Raw genomic sequence first — 16,180 nt, forward strand, 5'->3', positions numbered from 1 at the left:
GAACTTGTGATAGATGGCTGGAGGTAAAAAGCTGATCAAGGAGAATTTTTTTAATGCTGAAATAAAGAAAGCACCGGTTTCATCAGAAAAGTGTTTGATTGAAGCAGGATAAGTAGGTGTAAAGTTTGAAGGTGGAAAATTTAGAAGAAAAACTGCTTACAATTGTTTTGCAAAAAAAAAAAAAATCATAAAAAAGGAAAATGACATGATAAAACTCAGGACTGAAATCCACTTTCCAAATGTCAGTTACACAACCAAGTATACCCGTAATGTTTAAGTTGGCATCACGGAATGATAAACAGTGGAATTTTACAAAGTAGTTGGTTTCAGTAATGAATTTTAGATGAGAAATTACCAATATATGCATTGTCCCACAAGACGCTCATAATGACAAAAATTACATAATTGAACAGTCTCTATTTGATGATAAAATTCAAAAAATGCCTCAACAAATTAGTTAATCATTCCTATATAGCCAGGAATAAGTAATGAAGAGTTGAACTAACCAATATCATACATATTCTTCCCTTGCATGTCTCTAACATTAACAATGGCATATACACGCGATGATCGACTTCACATCTCCACCTAAGACATTGCAGAGACTGATATTCGCGAACTTGCATACCTCAGACGAGTGAAACTAAAAAACTTAAACTTTTAAACTGTTTCTTTGCCTAGTTTTCTTCTTGAAATCTTCTGGACCAGCTAGACAAGTTGATGATGAACTCAACTCCTCTAAAAGTTCTGTTGCCAACTCAACCTTCCCTGTTTTATTTAAATTCTGGATTAGTGATCTATAGATATAAATTGAAGGAAGAATCCCCTTCAGTTTCATCTCCCTGAAGCATTTCAAAGAATCCTCGACATTTCCTGACCGGCCAAAAATCTCAATTAGTGCAGTATACGTAAGCAGATCTGGTTCAATCCCATTTTCGGTCATTTCCTTATAATACACAAAGCACATATCAAATCTTCCAACCTTCCGCAAGCAGTTCATTAGAGTATTGTAAGAAACAGTATCTGGGATGAGACCAGTATCCTTTATGGATGCAAACACATCAAGCATTTCATCCACACGGCCCATGTGACCCAAGATATTTAGAACAATATTATATGTGACCAAATCTATACCATAGCTCTGTCTTCTAAGATGATCAAATATTACCAAGGACTTATCTTTTTGTCCACATTTGGCAAAGGCAAAAATGATCTTGTTGATGAAGGATGATGATGTGCTAGAAGACATTAACTCTGATATTTCCTCAAGAAATCTGAGTAGCTGCACACAATCATTTTCTTTTGTGAAAGCCTGGGCAAACTTAAGGCATGAGGTTGCACTTGGGGATTTACAGGACAACAATAATGTCTTGAAAACTTGACAACTAAGGTCTATGTCATGGCTTACCTCCTCTAATATGAGATTATAGGCATCAAGGGAAACAACAATGTTTTTATCGTTTAAAATTTGTAGCATTTTATCAGTATATGTGCAGTTGGCATTCCCACTGGATGCTGGTGTATTTTTAACTGTGGCAAGAAATTCTTTCAGGACTTCCTTTATGTCAGGAGATGCCTCGGTTGAATAAACTGGAAAACTGCAAAGTGCCATGGAATTAACTATTACTGGTATAAAAACATACAGATACAAAATAGTTTGGTTGTGATGGGAATGACACAGCTCGATATTGTAACAGTTTGATATTGTAACAAGAATCATCTTTAGGTTCATGAAATTGAAAACTGCTTATTCAATCGAAATTCACGTTTATTTTGCAGCCAAATGCTTAACAAACAAAAACTGTAGTAGGACCAGAAAAAAGTAAGTCGAATATATGGACAACTATTTAGGAACTAAAGCTAAACTAAGATAAGTTGCTTTGGAATAGAACTAGGTATGAACATGAAATATGCTGCATATCAAAATTCATTCATATATGGCAGGCATGTACATATCTATCATCTCAAAGAACAAGTATCTAAGAATGAGCCAAGCACACTAGCACTTCATAGGCCTTACTCAATCAAAACATGCAAATCTATACAAAACTATTAAAAAACTTAAGTAATGAGAAGTTTGATGATGGACTAATCTTAGTGGATCACGTAACTCCCGCCAGGAATAAGTTATAGCTAATAGACAATAATCACACACAACTTGTTCAACTAAATTTCATTTGTTCAAGTGTGACAGTTTGATCTAACTCCAAACCACTTCCACCATGAAAGGGCAAGATGTTGCCGTCAGCAAATATGAGTGAACTCATCCTTGCATAATCTTCACGAGGAATAAACTCCTCTGAAGTGGTTTGTCTCTAAAAGTCCACAAGTAAAGGGCATCAACCCTAGATTTTATTTAAAACAAAATGTGCTCATGGCCCACTAAAATTCAAAGTCATATATAATTACTTGTGCACTTCAGTGACAAAGGAGACAATCTTGCACTCCTTAACATATGATACAACATTCTCAATGCTTCTCAGCCCTCACCACCTCATGATAAAAAGTTTGAACTTCAACAACAACAACAATAATAATCAATCAACTTACAGTAAAACCCAAGTTTATTATGGCATAACAGATTAAAAAGGCAGTAGTATATTGAGAATCATGACATATGAGTGGAGGTTCTGAGAGCCACCCACCAATGAAATTTTACTTTCCACAACGAAGAGAATTACACTTTCATTCAAAACAGTAAGAGAATTTTAAAAAAAATTAAAAATTTGGGTGAAAAAAATTGGCTTTGGAGGGGTACCGAATGATTGTTGAAAGAGGAAAGAAGAGATTGAAGCGAAAGCGGAACAGAGGAAGTTTAATCCGTGAAAAGCCTCTTGCTGTTGCTCCTCCTAACATCCTTCGCAGCTGAAATGAGATTTCCACGTTTGCGTTCATGTTGTTTTTTCACTTTTTAGGGTGCCCAAACATGCTACAATTACAAATACTGCTGTTTAGTCCCTGTAATCGGTTTCACATTTAAGACCTCAAAAGTTCTTTTTGCAAAGAGGTCCCATTCGTTGGCAAGTTTTAGTTAAGTAAAAAAAGAAATTAAAATTATAGAAAGATTTTTTAATAGATCATAGATAAAACTTATATATAGTATTTTGAGTGTTATTTCAATAACTACATGATCCAATAATGTAAACTTTTGCTATTTAGTGAAATAAAATTTCAAATATAATGAAATAATAATAAAACCAACACTTAAAATACACAATGTAATTTTGTCATACAATTATTATACTTATTATATTGTTATAAGAATACATTGGAATTTTTTTATTGTAAATTATAAATTTTCAAAGTAAGTCAAATATTTATCTAAGATAAATTTTTTAAATGGTAGTTTTTCTTTCGTTATTTCACAGAAAATGTTAGTCTCCATTTGTTATATTTTACAAATACTCAATACGAACCACAATAAATAAATGAAGTCATAAAAGAGTAAACTTGAAAATATATTTATACTCAAAATATTATAATATTAAGTTAAAAAAGATAAATTCCGTCCTAATAATGTAATGTTAACTCAATTTTAGATAAATTATAGATTTTAGGAGTTAAACTTAAATTCTCGTACTTTCAGTGAATGTTCATGCCAATATGAGACGGGTTTCACAATAGAGACCTCAAAACTTAAGTTTTTGCAAAACAGCCCCTGTATATAATTTTGATAGGTGCCATTTCTGCGCAATTTGGGTGTGGAGAAGAGCACGTTCAGTGCCAACGGGAATTCATCATCGTTTTTCCGGCGACAAAGCACGACGTTCTGGTATGTTCAACGGTAAACCTTTTCTTTTCTTTTGGTTTCTGTTCTGCATTCACAATTGATGTATTGAGAATGGAGATTTTGTTTGTCCAACGGTAACCCTATGATGTCTCACTCATACAGAACTTCCACAAATCTATCTGACAATTCAGTGTGCCTTTCAACACAAAATTTATGTCCGATTTCTAGTATCAGCAGATCCCAAACAAGAGTGCTGAAGGGCACTTCACTCTCACGTTTTTCACAACTTCACCGTATAGAATAAGACTGTTTGCGAACTGAAGTGATGGAATATCACCTTTCGAACCATTAAAGTTAATCAATTTCACATTTTTTCTGGGTTTTTCTTGAAAAGGGATACAGATCATCAGTATAGTTTTTTTGATAAATACATTTCAATAACAGGCCAAGCTAATATCTTAATTGACTAATGAAACTTGAGTTAACCTGAATCTGACCTTGTGTCAGGTTCGTTTACAGATTTCAGTTCTAGTGCACTAATGGAAATTAATTCGGATGGTTGGAATTCCAAAGCTTTGGTTTTTGACTGAGCCAAATAGTGTCAAGTGATCCATGTATTTGATCTCACTAGTGGGATAGGGCTTTGGGGCTTTGGATGATTGCCTTTGGTATAGTACCGTTGTTTATCCATTCCCAATTTGTTCCTTGATCTAGTACCATTGATTCCTGAATGCCAAGATTTTTTATGTTAATATTTGTCCTCGCTTCTCTAGCTGAGTTAAACATACAGGATGTTATAATTTTTTTAGCTTGTGTTATCATATTTTGACTGACCAGTGAGCCATTATCCCGACTCAGTCAATCACCAGACTAAGTTTAATAACAAAGCATGTTGCGAAAAATACATTTTCTGTACAAAAACTTTATCTTCATTTTATTTTATACAATTAAAACTTTACGTGAAATTTTGATAATTTTGTGCAAAACAGAATCAGATCAGAAAAATCAGTAGACCATTAATCATCAATGTAGTAAATTGCATGGAAACAACAATTTTTTTCTTTTGAGGGTAAGAACAATGGTTGCTTGGACAAATCATCTGTTAGTGTGCTCCCCTTATTCAATCCTGTTTAGTGTATGGGACTGATGGAAGAAACCTCTGTGAATAGTGTCTTGAACCACTGTTCAATAACCAAGTGTGCTCCTTTTTCGAGACTGTTTTATTTATCTTAATTTCTGTCCAGTGATATTATTTTCTTCACATAAAAAATGATAGATGGATCAAGGGAGGCAGGTATTCACAGTGGACCTTCTCGAGCGATATGCTGCAAAAGGTCACGGAGTTATCACTTGCATGGCTGCTGGAAATGATGTCATTGTGATTGGAACCAGCAGAGGATGGGTCATCAGGCATGATTTTGGGCTTGGCAATTCATCTGGTGAAGTTTCAATTTTGAGCTTTCTATTCCTTGGATACCCATTTTTATTAATTTTTATATAGTTGAAATGAATTGGTATTTGACATCCCATTGAAATGGGTGTTTCAAATTCAGTAACCTTTACATTTTGAATGTCAAATTTGAGGGTTTAATTTTAATTTGTGAATCAACATAGATATAGAATAGGGATCACTCTTTGAATGATTTGTTTTAGCGTTCTTGATAGTGGCCACTGGCGAGTACTTGAGCTTATACTGGAATTTGGAGTTGTATATTGTTCTTTAATATCCTGCTTCTTGAGTAGGATTGATGAGTGTCTGATATATTGCTGTCTGTTTGGAGTGTAGAGATTGATCTCACTGTGGGTCGTCCTGGGGACCAGTCAATCCACAGGGTTTTTGTTGATCCTGGAGGGAGTCACTGTATTGCCACTGTTGTTGGTCCTGGAGGAGCTGAAACTTTCTATACTCATGCCAAATGGAACAAGCCACGAATTTTGACAAAGCTGAAAGGTCTTGTTGTAAATGCTGTTGCATGGAACAAGCAACAGATAACTGAAGGTAGTTAATTGGTCACTTATTTGACTTATGCCCATTGCTTGTAGATTTATTTACTACAAAGACTTTCAGATATTCATTTGTGCTTGAGGTTTTGATTAAACTTTTTAAACACAGTTTCCACGAAGGAAGTTATTCTTGCTACAGAAAATGGTCAACTTCATGAGCTGTATGTGGATGAGAAGGATAAGAAAGAGAAGTATATCAAGTTTCTCTTTGAGTTAAAAGAACAACCTGAAGCTTTTATGGGCTTACAGGTATGTCTTTTTCCTGTTTACTGTTATAGGTTCCTTTTTCAAGATATTATATATGGTTTCATCTCATCTTTATGAACTTTAGAGTCTGTTTTTTCCCCCCAAATGTGGCTAAGGCATTCAGTTTATGTTCTGGTTCTTGTCCTTTTTTATCAGATGGAAACAGCTAGCATAATTAATGGGACTAGATATTATGTGATGGCAGTTACTCCTACTCGTCTTTACTCTTACACTGGCTTTGGGTCACTGGAAGTAAGTCAAATACTATAAATTTCCATTTTTTTTTATTTACCTGAGTAATCTATCCTATGAAGTACGGATACTTCAATTTGCTTCATGTATCCCTGTTTGGCACGTAGCCGATATTGATACTTTATGATACTTCACTAATATTTATTGATAAAGTATCTAAACCTATGAAATACTAATAACTTTATCTGTTCACGTATCTGATATTGATACTTTTGTATACTTTACCAATATATATGGGTGAAGTGTCCAAGCTTTCAAAGCATTTATGTTCAATACAACTACAACAAACAGATAAGAAGCATGTGTAATATAGAAATATAAAAATATGGTCTCTTCATAAACCAAAGAGGGAAATTGTTCTCTTTATGAATTGTTTTAAAAAGTAGTGAGATTGATTGTGTTATTTCTATATCTAAATAACAGAAAGTAATTTATGATGACAATGATTTTTCATCTTGGGCTATCCTTTTTCATTATACCCTCCATTATATTTCAAAGTTCAATTTTACTGATTGTTATACAAATGTAGGCTGTTTTTTTAGGTTATTTAGATCGTACTGTGCATTTTATGGAACTTCCTGGTGACATACCAAACAGGCAAGTGGTCTCTCTCTCCCTCTTTCTCTAAAAACATAATACTATTGTTATATCATGGGAGCATTCAACATAAAATTTAAGTGGTCTAAATGAAGAAAATTACTTTACTTTTACATAGTTTCATATGTCTTGTTTGTATATGATATATCATTTCTAAGACTTCTTCTATTTATTATCTTCCAGTGAGTTGCATTTTTTCATTAAGCAACGGAGAGCTGTACATTTTGCATGGCTTTCTGGAGCTGGTATTTACCATGGTGGCTTAAATTTTGGAGGACAACAGAGGTAGTATAGAATGACTTGATTTTGTTGTCAGTTTCATCTTTAATCAATATTGATTTTGAACATGTTCACTATGTGGGTCATGATTCTGCAAACCTCATTTCAGAACATGCTACTGGTGCTTCATGAAAGGTTGTTATTGCAAATCGTTACATCTTGTTCTTTTAGGAACTTGTTCACCTTTCTCTCACTTTTTGATAGCTCTTCCAGTGGAAATGAAAATTTTGTTGAGAACAAGGCTCTTTTGGACTACTCCAAATTGTCTGAAGGAGCTGAAGTAGTTAAACCAAGTTCAATGGCGTTGTCTGAATTCCATTTCTTATTGCTTCTAGGGAATAAGGTTAAGGTGTGTATGCACTTTCGTATCATGGTTTTGTTTACATCAAAGTTCCCATGCCCTCAATTCCAATTTAAAGAGTTTTATACATGCTTGCTAAATTATTTGAACATTTGTAGGTTGTAAACAGAATTAGTGAGAACATCATTGAGGAACTTCAATTTGATCAAACTTCCGATTCAGCATCAAAGGGTATTATAGGATTGTGTAGTGATGCTACAGCTGGTTTGTTTTATGCATACGATCAAAACTCCATTTTTCAGGTTTGTGTTCTCTGAATACTGTAGCCTTCTGAATTTTGGATCTAACTGCCTTGGTTGTAATTGCTGCTGTATTTGATAATTTAGTAGGTGTCAATCAATGATGAAGGCCGAGATATGTGGAAAGTATATCTTGACATGAACGAATATACTGCTGCTTTAGCCAATTGCCGTGACCCTTTTCAAAGAGACCAAGTATATCTAGTGCAGGTACTGTTCACTTACTTTTATTGTGCTGCCCAAGAAATAGTTTGTCTGAATTCATTATAAATTTTTGCCACAGGATAGTTTGGAGTTTGATTGCAATAATTTGTGGTGCAGGCTGAAGCTGCGTTTTCTTCTAGAGATTATTTTAGAGCTGCATCTTTCTATGCCAAAGTAAATCCCTTTTGAGTTCATTATTTTGCTATATTTAGTTTGTTATATTAATGCGGGAGCTTCCTTTGCTTTCATGACCCTTTGATTACTTAAAAATAATGGTGCTGCCCTTTGATATATTCTCGTACCTATATACTTTCAAGGCTACCAAAAAGTTTCCAAGTCATCACATATATATCGTTTTACACCTTTTCCCAATGAATTGTATTCATCAAACACGGAGATCCACATGTAATAGTTTAAAACTGTTGTGACCTTTATTTTTATTTTTTATTTAAGAAGCATCATTCCCTAAAGATAGCCCTCTGAATATTTTATGAGCTCTGTTCATAAATTAAGTTTGGAGGTGTAGAATTTTTTGGCAGCATCATCTTTCCATACAGTGCTCTATTATGATATTTTGGTTATAATTGTGATTTTTTTGTACCAAAGCAATGTGCCTATTCATGCTTTCGTAGTAACACCTGGGACTTTGTTTTGATAATCCGAAAGAAAAAAGAGATCTGACAGGACTATTATTTGCAGATCAATTATATTTTATCATTTGAAGAGGTCACTTTGAAATTCATTAGTGCAGGTGAACAGGTACTAAACATGTTGCTGGCCTTTAAATATGAATTATGCTGTGGCTGCATTCTTCTTCAATGTGTGTATTTTTAGAAAAGTTTACTTTGTAATTTTGTCTTTCAGTAAGAAAGTCTTTTTTATTATACTATTATTTCATTCAGCCTGCTTCTAATACATGAGTGTATTAAGTTTAATAAATTGTAATTTTATGTTGCGTAATTGTATTTTCTTATATGCATTTAATCTCTACAGTTACTGCTTTCCTATGTGGTCATATGCAAACTGGTTTGAATTGGTTTATCATGAATTTAATTTTTAAATTCTCGGATTTGAAGTTTGACTCATGCTTGTACAAATTCACTGGTTTCTTTGTTTAATGTAGGATGCTTTGAGAACTTTCTTATTGCGGAAGCTTGATAATTTGGAAAAGAGTGACAAATGCCAAATAACAATGATATCCACTTGGGCAACTGAATTGTACTTGGACAAGGTTCTACATTCTTGACATTTGGAAGGATGATTCCTTTATTGCATTTTCTATGAACAATGGCATAACAAAACCTGATAGGGTATCCAAATTTAAACTAGAATGAGACTTAATTCTGTATAATATGTCCTGAAATTCCATCTGTTTTCCACAAACTCCTTATTGTTTCACTTACTTGTACATGAGGCATGAAGAATGAGTGATAGGAAAAAGAAACAATTCCCATTGTTGTGAATGCAAATTGAATTTGAAAGTATCAGAGCTGAATTACGGAAATTGAGAGATTTATGCTAAAGGTTTTTTTGTTGAAAAAATGGCTAGAGCTGGCTGTGAAGCAATTTTTGATACTCTACTATGGCTTTAGGCAATTCCCATTGTTGTGAATGCAAATTGAATTTGAAAGTATCAGAGCTGAATTACGGAAATTGAGAGATTTATGCTAAAGGTTTTTTTGTTGAAAAAATGGCTAGAGCTGGCTGTGAAGCAATTTTTGATACTCTACTATGGCTTTAGGCAATTCCCATTGTTGTGAATGCAAATTGAATTTGAAAGTATCAGAGCTGAATTACGGAAATTGAGAGATTTATGCTAAAGGTTTTTTTGTTGAAAAAATGGCTAGAGCTGGCTGTGAAGCAATTTTTGATACTCTACTATGGCTTTAGGCAATTAAGTTACTCCTTCAGTTGTATTCTTTAATCTTTATCTTGTGAGTTTATAGATATTTTTTGCATGCAAATTAATTTGGGTTCCATATCATTTGATCTTATAGATAAACCGACTGCTCTTGGAAGATGACTCTGCATCAGAGAATAGCAATTTAGAGTACCAATCAATTATTAAAGAGTTCCGCGCTTTTCTCAGTGACAGCAAGGATGTATTGGATGAAACAACTACAATGAAACTTTTAGAAAGGTATTATTTGATACTTGATATGCCCGCTGAATGTTTTTGGCTGGACATTAATTCTTGCTACATATCTGTTTTCTTCAATTTTATTTATAAAGTTCTGGTAGTTTATATATTTAAAATTCTCTCAACTACAAGTTATTTCATTTAGGATTTAATTCAACAAAAAGATGCAGGAAAGAAAAAGGATGTTTTTTTAAAGGCGTGGGAGCATTCAGTTCCATGTTTGTTTGATTTAATTAGTTTATAATTTTCAGAGTTTTTTAAAATTTAGTTATCATAAATAATTATTCAAGATAAACTATTCAATTTCTAAAATGTGGACACCCTTTGTCTCTACGAGAGATTGAAGATAACAAGGTTTTTTTTAATGTATGACAAGACTTCAGTATTAATATATGAAGACATTTTGGGGTTAGAACACAGTGTGGTATAAGGTGGTACAGTCCCCCCACTATTTTGTATCTTTTATTTTATTTTTAATGCTATTTTGGGTATGTTATAGATGATTGATATAACTTGGGAACCAACTTAATTGGGATTGCAAGTTATACAGTGATGCCTTTGCATATCTTAGTTTGAAAATAAAGGGTATTAATATATGAATTATTAGCTATTTTGGTTCAGTGATGATAACTGGTGACTCCATCCTTCTGGCATTCTCCCTTGGATCTGGTATTGCAGCTTTTCAATTGTCAATTCATCATATAATACCCCATACTACTCAATGTGAGACTTATGCACCCCATAATGTCCAAGTCACCATTATAGCTCTGCTCCTAAGAGTTTATGTCCTAGCGGGGCTGCACTCTACAACATTTTACTTACGTGAAAACTTTGTAACCAATTAATCTAAACACTCGAGGAACTCTTCCTTAAATGTTAGCTTTTCAGGTGGAAAACCAAATCACTTAAGTACTCCACTGAGCATCCTATTACCACTCGATGTGGAGCTTAAACACCCCATGATACCCAAATCCCTATCACAATAACATAATCTTTTATTGTTTATCATATCAATCCGAATATAAGTCTCCAATTTATTTAGTGGTTTATTTCCTTGTCATTTATAACATTGACCAAAGTTAGTTATATATTATAATAATTATACAACCATTAATCTTATATAATTTTGCTTTTGCAATTTTCTACAGTTATGGAAGGGTTGAAGAATTGGTATATTTTGCGAGCTTAGAAGGACAGTATGAGATTGTAGTTCACCATTACATTCAGGTGCCCTAATTCCAAATATGTTTCCTGTCATTACTAAAGATCTCCATTTTCCAGAATCCAGATCTCTATTGCTTTATAGAAGTATACAATCTCATTGATTATATTTCCTTTTATTTGTTCTTACTTTCTGCTTTTGTTTCTTTTTCCAGCAAGGAGAATCAAAGAAAGCATTGGAAGTGCTTCAGAAACCTGCTGTGCCTATAGATCTGCAGGTATGGTTCACCTTTTAGGATATGGGGTGTGAAAATCTATTTGTCTCTATTTTGTCCCATTCTTCCCGGGCTATTTCAGCTATTACTTTTAATTGGAACTGTAGCCTCTCAATTTCTTTTCAGAAATATAACAAATTATGAACAATATTGACTGTCCTATGCAGTATAAATTTGCTCCAGACCTTATTGCCCTTGATGCATATGAAACTGTGGAATCATGGATGGCTACAAAGAATCTGAACCCAAGGAAACTGATTCCTGCAATGATGCGCTATTCAAGCGAACCGCATGCAAAGTACTGCATATTTGTGTTTGCATTTTTATTCAGTTAAATGTTTCAGTCATAACATGTTCATCAATTTATTTTTTCTTTGTGTTCTGTGTCTTTCTTCTGACAGATTTCCTAAATTTATTGATATTAATTTTGGAATTTTAAGTTCGTTTATATAAACTATTTTTACATGCAGGAATGAGACACATGAAGTCATTAAATATCTTGAATACTGTGTTCATCGATTACATAATGAAGACCCTGGAGTTCATAACCTGCTACTTTCTTTGTATGCAAAACAGGTTGGGTGACTTGCTTTTACATCCATGATCCGTGTACTTCTGATGTGTTTCAGATTCCTATTGTATTTTTATATCATCTATATTTATATATAGATGAACATATATGTGTGTGCAAATGAACAAATGGATGCTACAATCATCCATGACTGTGCAATTTTCATAAGGAGTTGGTAGTCTCTGCATAGTTTATGCTATGCACCTTACACCTTTAAACTATTTAACATTAATTTACGTGGGTTTTCACTTCTCATGTACGTAAACAAAACCTACTCTTTACTGTGTGATGCCAATGCCATTCATTAAACTGAAATGAAAGTTCATAGTGCTATTTAATCATATTTTATTCGTACTGCAATTTAAGCCCATTAAAATCTCCTAAAGATCAAATCAAATTGCTTGTTTTTCCATTAAGATAAGACGATTGCAATCATATTCTTTATTGTATGTTCATTAACACTCACAGGACATGATTGGGATTGCAATTGTAAATATAAGTTGATCAAGATCCTTCACGGAAATATTTAATGGAAATTCTAATATGTGCCTTTTTCTGTATAAAAATATAACTTGGAATTAATCAATTGAGGATTGACAGAGTCTTAAACATATCTCATCTCTTGCAGCTGATACATGGAAAGAGTGGTTTATCTTGATAAGATTTAAAGGAATTTACAACTTCTTGGATCTATCTAGTGTTGACAATTGTGCCAATTTATGTATTTGTTTTTTTTTTTGTCTACTCAGGAAGATGATAGTTCACTTCTACGTTTCCTACAATGCAAATTTGGGAAAGGACCGGAAAATGGTCCTGAGTTCTTCTATGATCCTAAGTATGCCTTGCGTCTTTGCCTAAAGGAGAAACGAATGCGTGCATGTGTTCATATATATAGCATGATGTCTATGCATGAAGAAGCCGTTGCTCTTGCCCTGCAGGTGAGACTAATATGATGATATGGAGTGTTAACGCACTCCTTCTAATATACTCTCTATTATTGGTTATAAATTATAATTTGTTAAAAATTATAAAATCACGACAAGAATCATTAGTGGGAAGTGGAACCCACAAAAAAATGTGTTTTCCAATAAACTTAAGTCAGTAGTAGAGAATGTACTTAAAAAAGTGTGTTTGAGAGTTTGTTGTTAGAATTTGTCATATAATGATTGTTAAGTTTCAACTTCACCATTGCTTTAATACAAAAATGGTGCAGCTTAATTATAAATATCTGCCTGACTGCATTGCAAATGTTCTTCATTGGTGATATTTTCACTTGTAGTTATATCTTTTGGGGATTCTGCAAGAGCTACCAATTGTAACAGATGTTTTATTCTTTATGCATTATAAATCTTGATATAAGGAATAATTCACTTATGAAGTGCCTTCCAGTGGGGGGGGTTTCTTCTTTTATTGCCCTTCTCCATTTGGCTGGAATAAGTTAGCGGTCTTCAAGAATATATAGTTCTCTCAGAGCCAGGTTTTGTAAAAGTAGTTCAACATATCCCGTTAGAAGTTTTTTAAATTTTCAATTTTTTTACATCCTAGCAAAAAATAAGAAAAAGCCTTTGAATATTTTGAAGACATTTTACTTATTCAGTTTTCAGAAGTCATTCTTTTGTGCTAACTGACTTTCCTATACCAGGTTGATTCAGAGCTTGCTATGGCTGAAGCTGACAAGGTTGAAGATGATGAAGATTTGAGAAAGAAACTCTGGCTTATGATTGCTAAGCATGTTGTTGAACAAGAAAAAGGAACTAAGAGGGAAAACATTAGGAAGGCGATTGCATTTCTTAAAGAAACTGATGGCCTGCTAAAGATTGAGGACATATTACCATTCTTTCCAGATTTTGCCCTGATTGATGACTTCAAGGTACAGTTATTTTTGTTCTGATTTTGTCATCTTGATTGACAATTTTCAAATATGATCAATTTATCTAGTGATACATACTAGCTAAGTTTCTTTATTTTATTTTTATTCTCTGTTGACATTTGCATGTAATATAGTAGCTTCTTTTGTGAAAATTAACTAAAGAATGTGATATGTGAGCTACATGTCTTAGATAATTGCAATTGGTTTTCTTAAACTTCCGTTGGTGAATTTATCTAAATCATGCAGGAGGCTATATGCTCATCATTGGAGGATTACAATAAGCAAATTGAACAGCTGAAAGAAGAGATGAATGATGCAACCCGCGGTGCTGACAACATCAGAAATGATATCAGTGCACTTGCTCAAAGATGCACTATTATTGATCGAGATGGGGAATGCGGGGTATTGCTCTTCCTGATACATTCAGATCAATCTGCTTTTGTTTTTTCAGATTCAGTTTGCTAAACTAATTTCCTAAGTTGAAATAATTTTATTGTGACTCCCTATAGGTTTGTCGGCGAAAAATTCTAACTGTAGGGAGGGAGTTCGGCATGGGTCGAGGTTATACATTAGTAGGACAAATGGCTCCCTTTTATATCTTTCCGTGTGGACATGCCTTCCACGCACAGTGCCTGATTGCCCATGTGACTCGTTGTACAGTTGATTCCCAGGTAAATACAATACCTTCATCTCATAACTGTCATCTCATTGCGACTACACATTATGTTATGGTACCTGAAAGTTTGTTGTTTTATATTAGTCGGAACCTGATGTGAATGTGAAAAGCGATATAACAAAGTTGGAAGGACACAGTGATCTGATCTTTAACTGTTTAACATTAAAAAATGGATAGTTTTGAGATGGGATATCCAAAACTCCGTCATTGTTTCACAAGTTAATTAAAATGGCGGAAATACACTGTAATGGAGCAGACAAATGCTTTTTGGTTTGGACCCTTAAACATGGGTTAATACAGTGGCATAAATTGACAAATTGTATTCATTAATTTTGTTCTGAAGTTTTGTTACAAAATTGTCATAACCTTGTTTGTATGGCATCAAAATGTTGCCCCCACCCACCTCAAACCAGAATATACTCATTACTGCAAATGCCGTCATTCAGACTAAATCTATTGGGAAAATGTTGCAGGCTGAGTATATACTGGATCTGCAGAAGCAACTTACTTTGATGGGCAGTGAAACAAAGAGAGAATCCAATGGCACCCTTTCTGCAGAGGAGTCTATTCCTAGCATGAGCACTGTAGACAAGGTTTGCCCATAACTTTCTTTCATGCACCTTGTAACATGTATTTGTAGTTGACGGCAGAAATTCATTGCTCAACATTACACTTTTCTTGCATTGAAATTTAAGTTTCAACTTTCTTTTCTTTTTCTACCATTACTAGAGGCCTTTGACGTATGGAATTTCTCTTTAAGCATTAGCCATGAAAAAAAAAACTTGTGTTAGCATATTGGTGAACTTTACATTGGGGTGTTAAATGCTTGTACTTTGATGGAGTTGAACCACGCCGAATAACTCTTATGTACTGGTGTCAAATTATGTGCAGCTCCGGTCACAACTGGATGATGCTATAGCTAGTGAATGCCCATTTTGTGGTGACCTGATGATCCGTGAGATTTCTTTGCCTTTTATCCATCCCGAGGAAGAGCGACATCTGCTACTATCATGGGAGATAAAACCAAGCGCTGGAAACCAGAACCAGAGAAATATGTCGTTACCTGTATCTACATGAGTTGTAATATGCTTGGTCTGTGTGAATGACATTGCTATTCACTAGAGGACGATCGATTGTCCCAGTTCCTTGCAATATGTGTGGTTGTGAATGTTTGAATCCATATTCTTTTTTTAGTTTTCATTCCGTTTCCATTTTGTTATGCTATTGGCTCTCTAATTTTCTGATTGCCAAAACAAGTTTACCCCACTCCCGTGTAAAGTGTAATCCCTGTACCTTATTGTAACTCACGGTTGCATCCACTTTTCTGAATAGAAGGCATTCTCGAAAGTTCCTTCAACTTCTTAAATAGAGTTCTTTTCCCTTCATTACATAATACAAGCTAAACGTATTCTTTATATATTCTTGGTACTATTCTTCAATTAAAGTAAAATTTCGCCTTAATAACCTGTTACTCTCACGTAAGCTTTTATTAAACAAATCATTAAGATATAACTTCAATTTTAATAAAAGAACAAGATCAAAAGCACCCTTTTATTTGTACTCACTTTCTCTTTA

At 33.9% G+C, this 16,180-nt stretch overlaps 2 protein-coding genes across 7 annotated transcripts; one reads left to right on the forward strand and one right to left on the reverse strand.

Moving 5' to 3' along the window:
• Positions 1-320: 320 nt before the first annotated feature.
• LOC137835489 (Tetratricopeptide repeat (TPR)-like superfamily protein) lies at positions 321-2,930 on the reverse strand. The gene is made up of 2 exons (XM_068644017.2): positions 2,759-2,930; positions 321-1,598 (listed from the first exon to the last, which is right to left on the reverse strand). Exons 1-2 carry the CDS (start codon positions 2,893-2,895, stop codon positions 653-655), a joined length of 1,083 nt encoding a protein of 360 aa, XP_068500118.1. The 5' UTR covers positions 2,896-2,930; the 3' UTR covers positions 321-652.
• A 715-nt stretch (positions 2,931-3,645) lies between these two features.
• LOC137835490 (zinc ion binding protein) lies at positions 3,646-15,962 on the forward strand. Of its 6 annotated transcripts, XM_068644018.2 has the most exons (24): positions 3,646-3,772; positions 5,007-5,169; positions 5,517-5,729; positions 5,844-5,983; positions 6,137-6,232; positions 6,762-6,829; positions 7,013-7,114; positions 7,313-7,457; positions 7,568-7,711; positions 7,799-7,918; positions 8,030-8,086; positions 8,612-8,671; positions 9,036-9,143; positions 9,910-10,052; positions 11,201-11,279; positions 11,429-11,491; positions 11,656-11,786; positions 11,959-12,064; positions 12,809-12,997; positions 13,702-13,929; positions 14,176-14,331; positions 14,439-14,600; positions 15,079-15,198; positions 15,497-15,962. In XM_068644018.2, the coding sequence occupies exons 2-24, from the start codon at positions 5,007-5,009 to the stop codon at positions 15,680-15,682; spliced, it is 2,979 nt and encodes a 992-aa protein (XP_068500119.1). In that variant the 5' UTR covers positions 3,646-3,772; the 3' UTR covers positions 15,683-15,962. The 6 variants fall into 6 exon arrangements, with proteins under 6 accessions (XP_068500119.1, XP_068500121.2, XP_090158801.1 ...); XM_068644020.2 differs by lacking the exons at positions 3,646-3,772; positions 5,007-5,169; positions 5,517-5,729; ... (1 more) ...; positions 6,137-6,232; positions 6,762-6,829 and having other exon boundaries at positions 6,948-7,114; positions 7,322-7,457; XM_090302675.1 differs by lacking the exons at positions 3,646-3,772; positions 5,007-5,169; positions 5,517-5,729; ... (1 more) ...; positions 6,137-6,232; positions 6,762-6,829 and having other exon boundaries at positions 7,796-7,918.
• The last annotated feature ends 218 nt before the right edge of the window (positions 15,963-16,180 follow it).

Source organism: Phaseolus vulgaris, chromosome 5, assembly GCF_051622355.1.
Source record: "Phaseolus vulgaris cultivar YP4 chromosome 5, ASM5162235v1, whole genome shotgun sequence".
In the NCBI taxonomy this organism is placed as follows: domain Eukaryota; kingdom Viridiplantae; phylum Streptophyta; class Magnoliopsida; order Fabales; family Fabaceae; genus Phaseolus; species Phaseolus vulgaris.

Coding starts and splice junctions, on each gene's coding strand:
- LOC137835489 (XM_068644017.2), bottom strand. CDS start 2,895: ATGAACGCAAACGTGGAAATCTCATTTCAGCTGCGAAGGATGTTAGGA. Junction 1,599..2,758: donor CCTCTTTCAACAATCATTCG/GTACCCCTCCAA, acceptor GGCACTTTGCAG/TTTTCCAGTTTATTCAACCG.
- LOC137835490 (XM_068644018.2), top strand. CDS start 5,007: ATGGATCAAGGGAGGCAGGTATTCACAGTGGACCTTCTCGAGCGATAT. Junction 7,712..7,798: donor ATCAAAACTCCATTTTTCAG/GTTTGTGTTCTC, acceptor ATAATTTAGTAG/GTGTCAATCAATGATGAAGG. Junction 11,787..11,958: donor TCAAGCGAACCGCATGCAAA/GTACTGCATATT, acceptor TTTTACATGCAG/GAATGAGACACATGAAGTCA.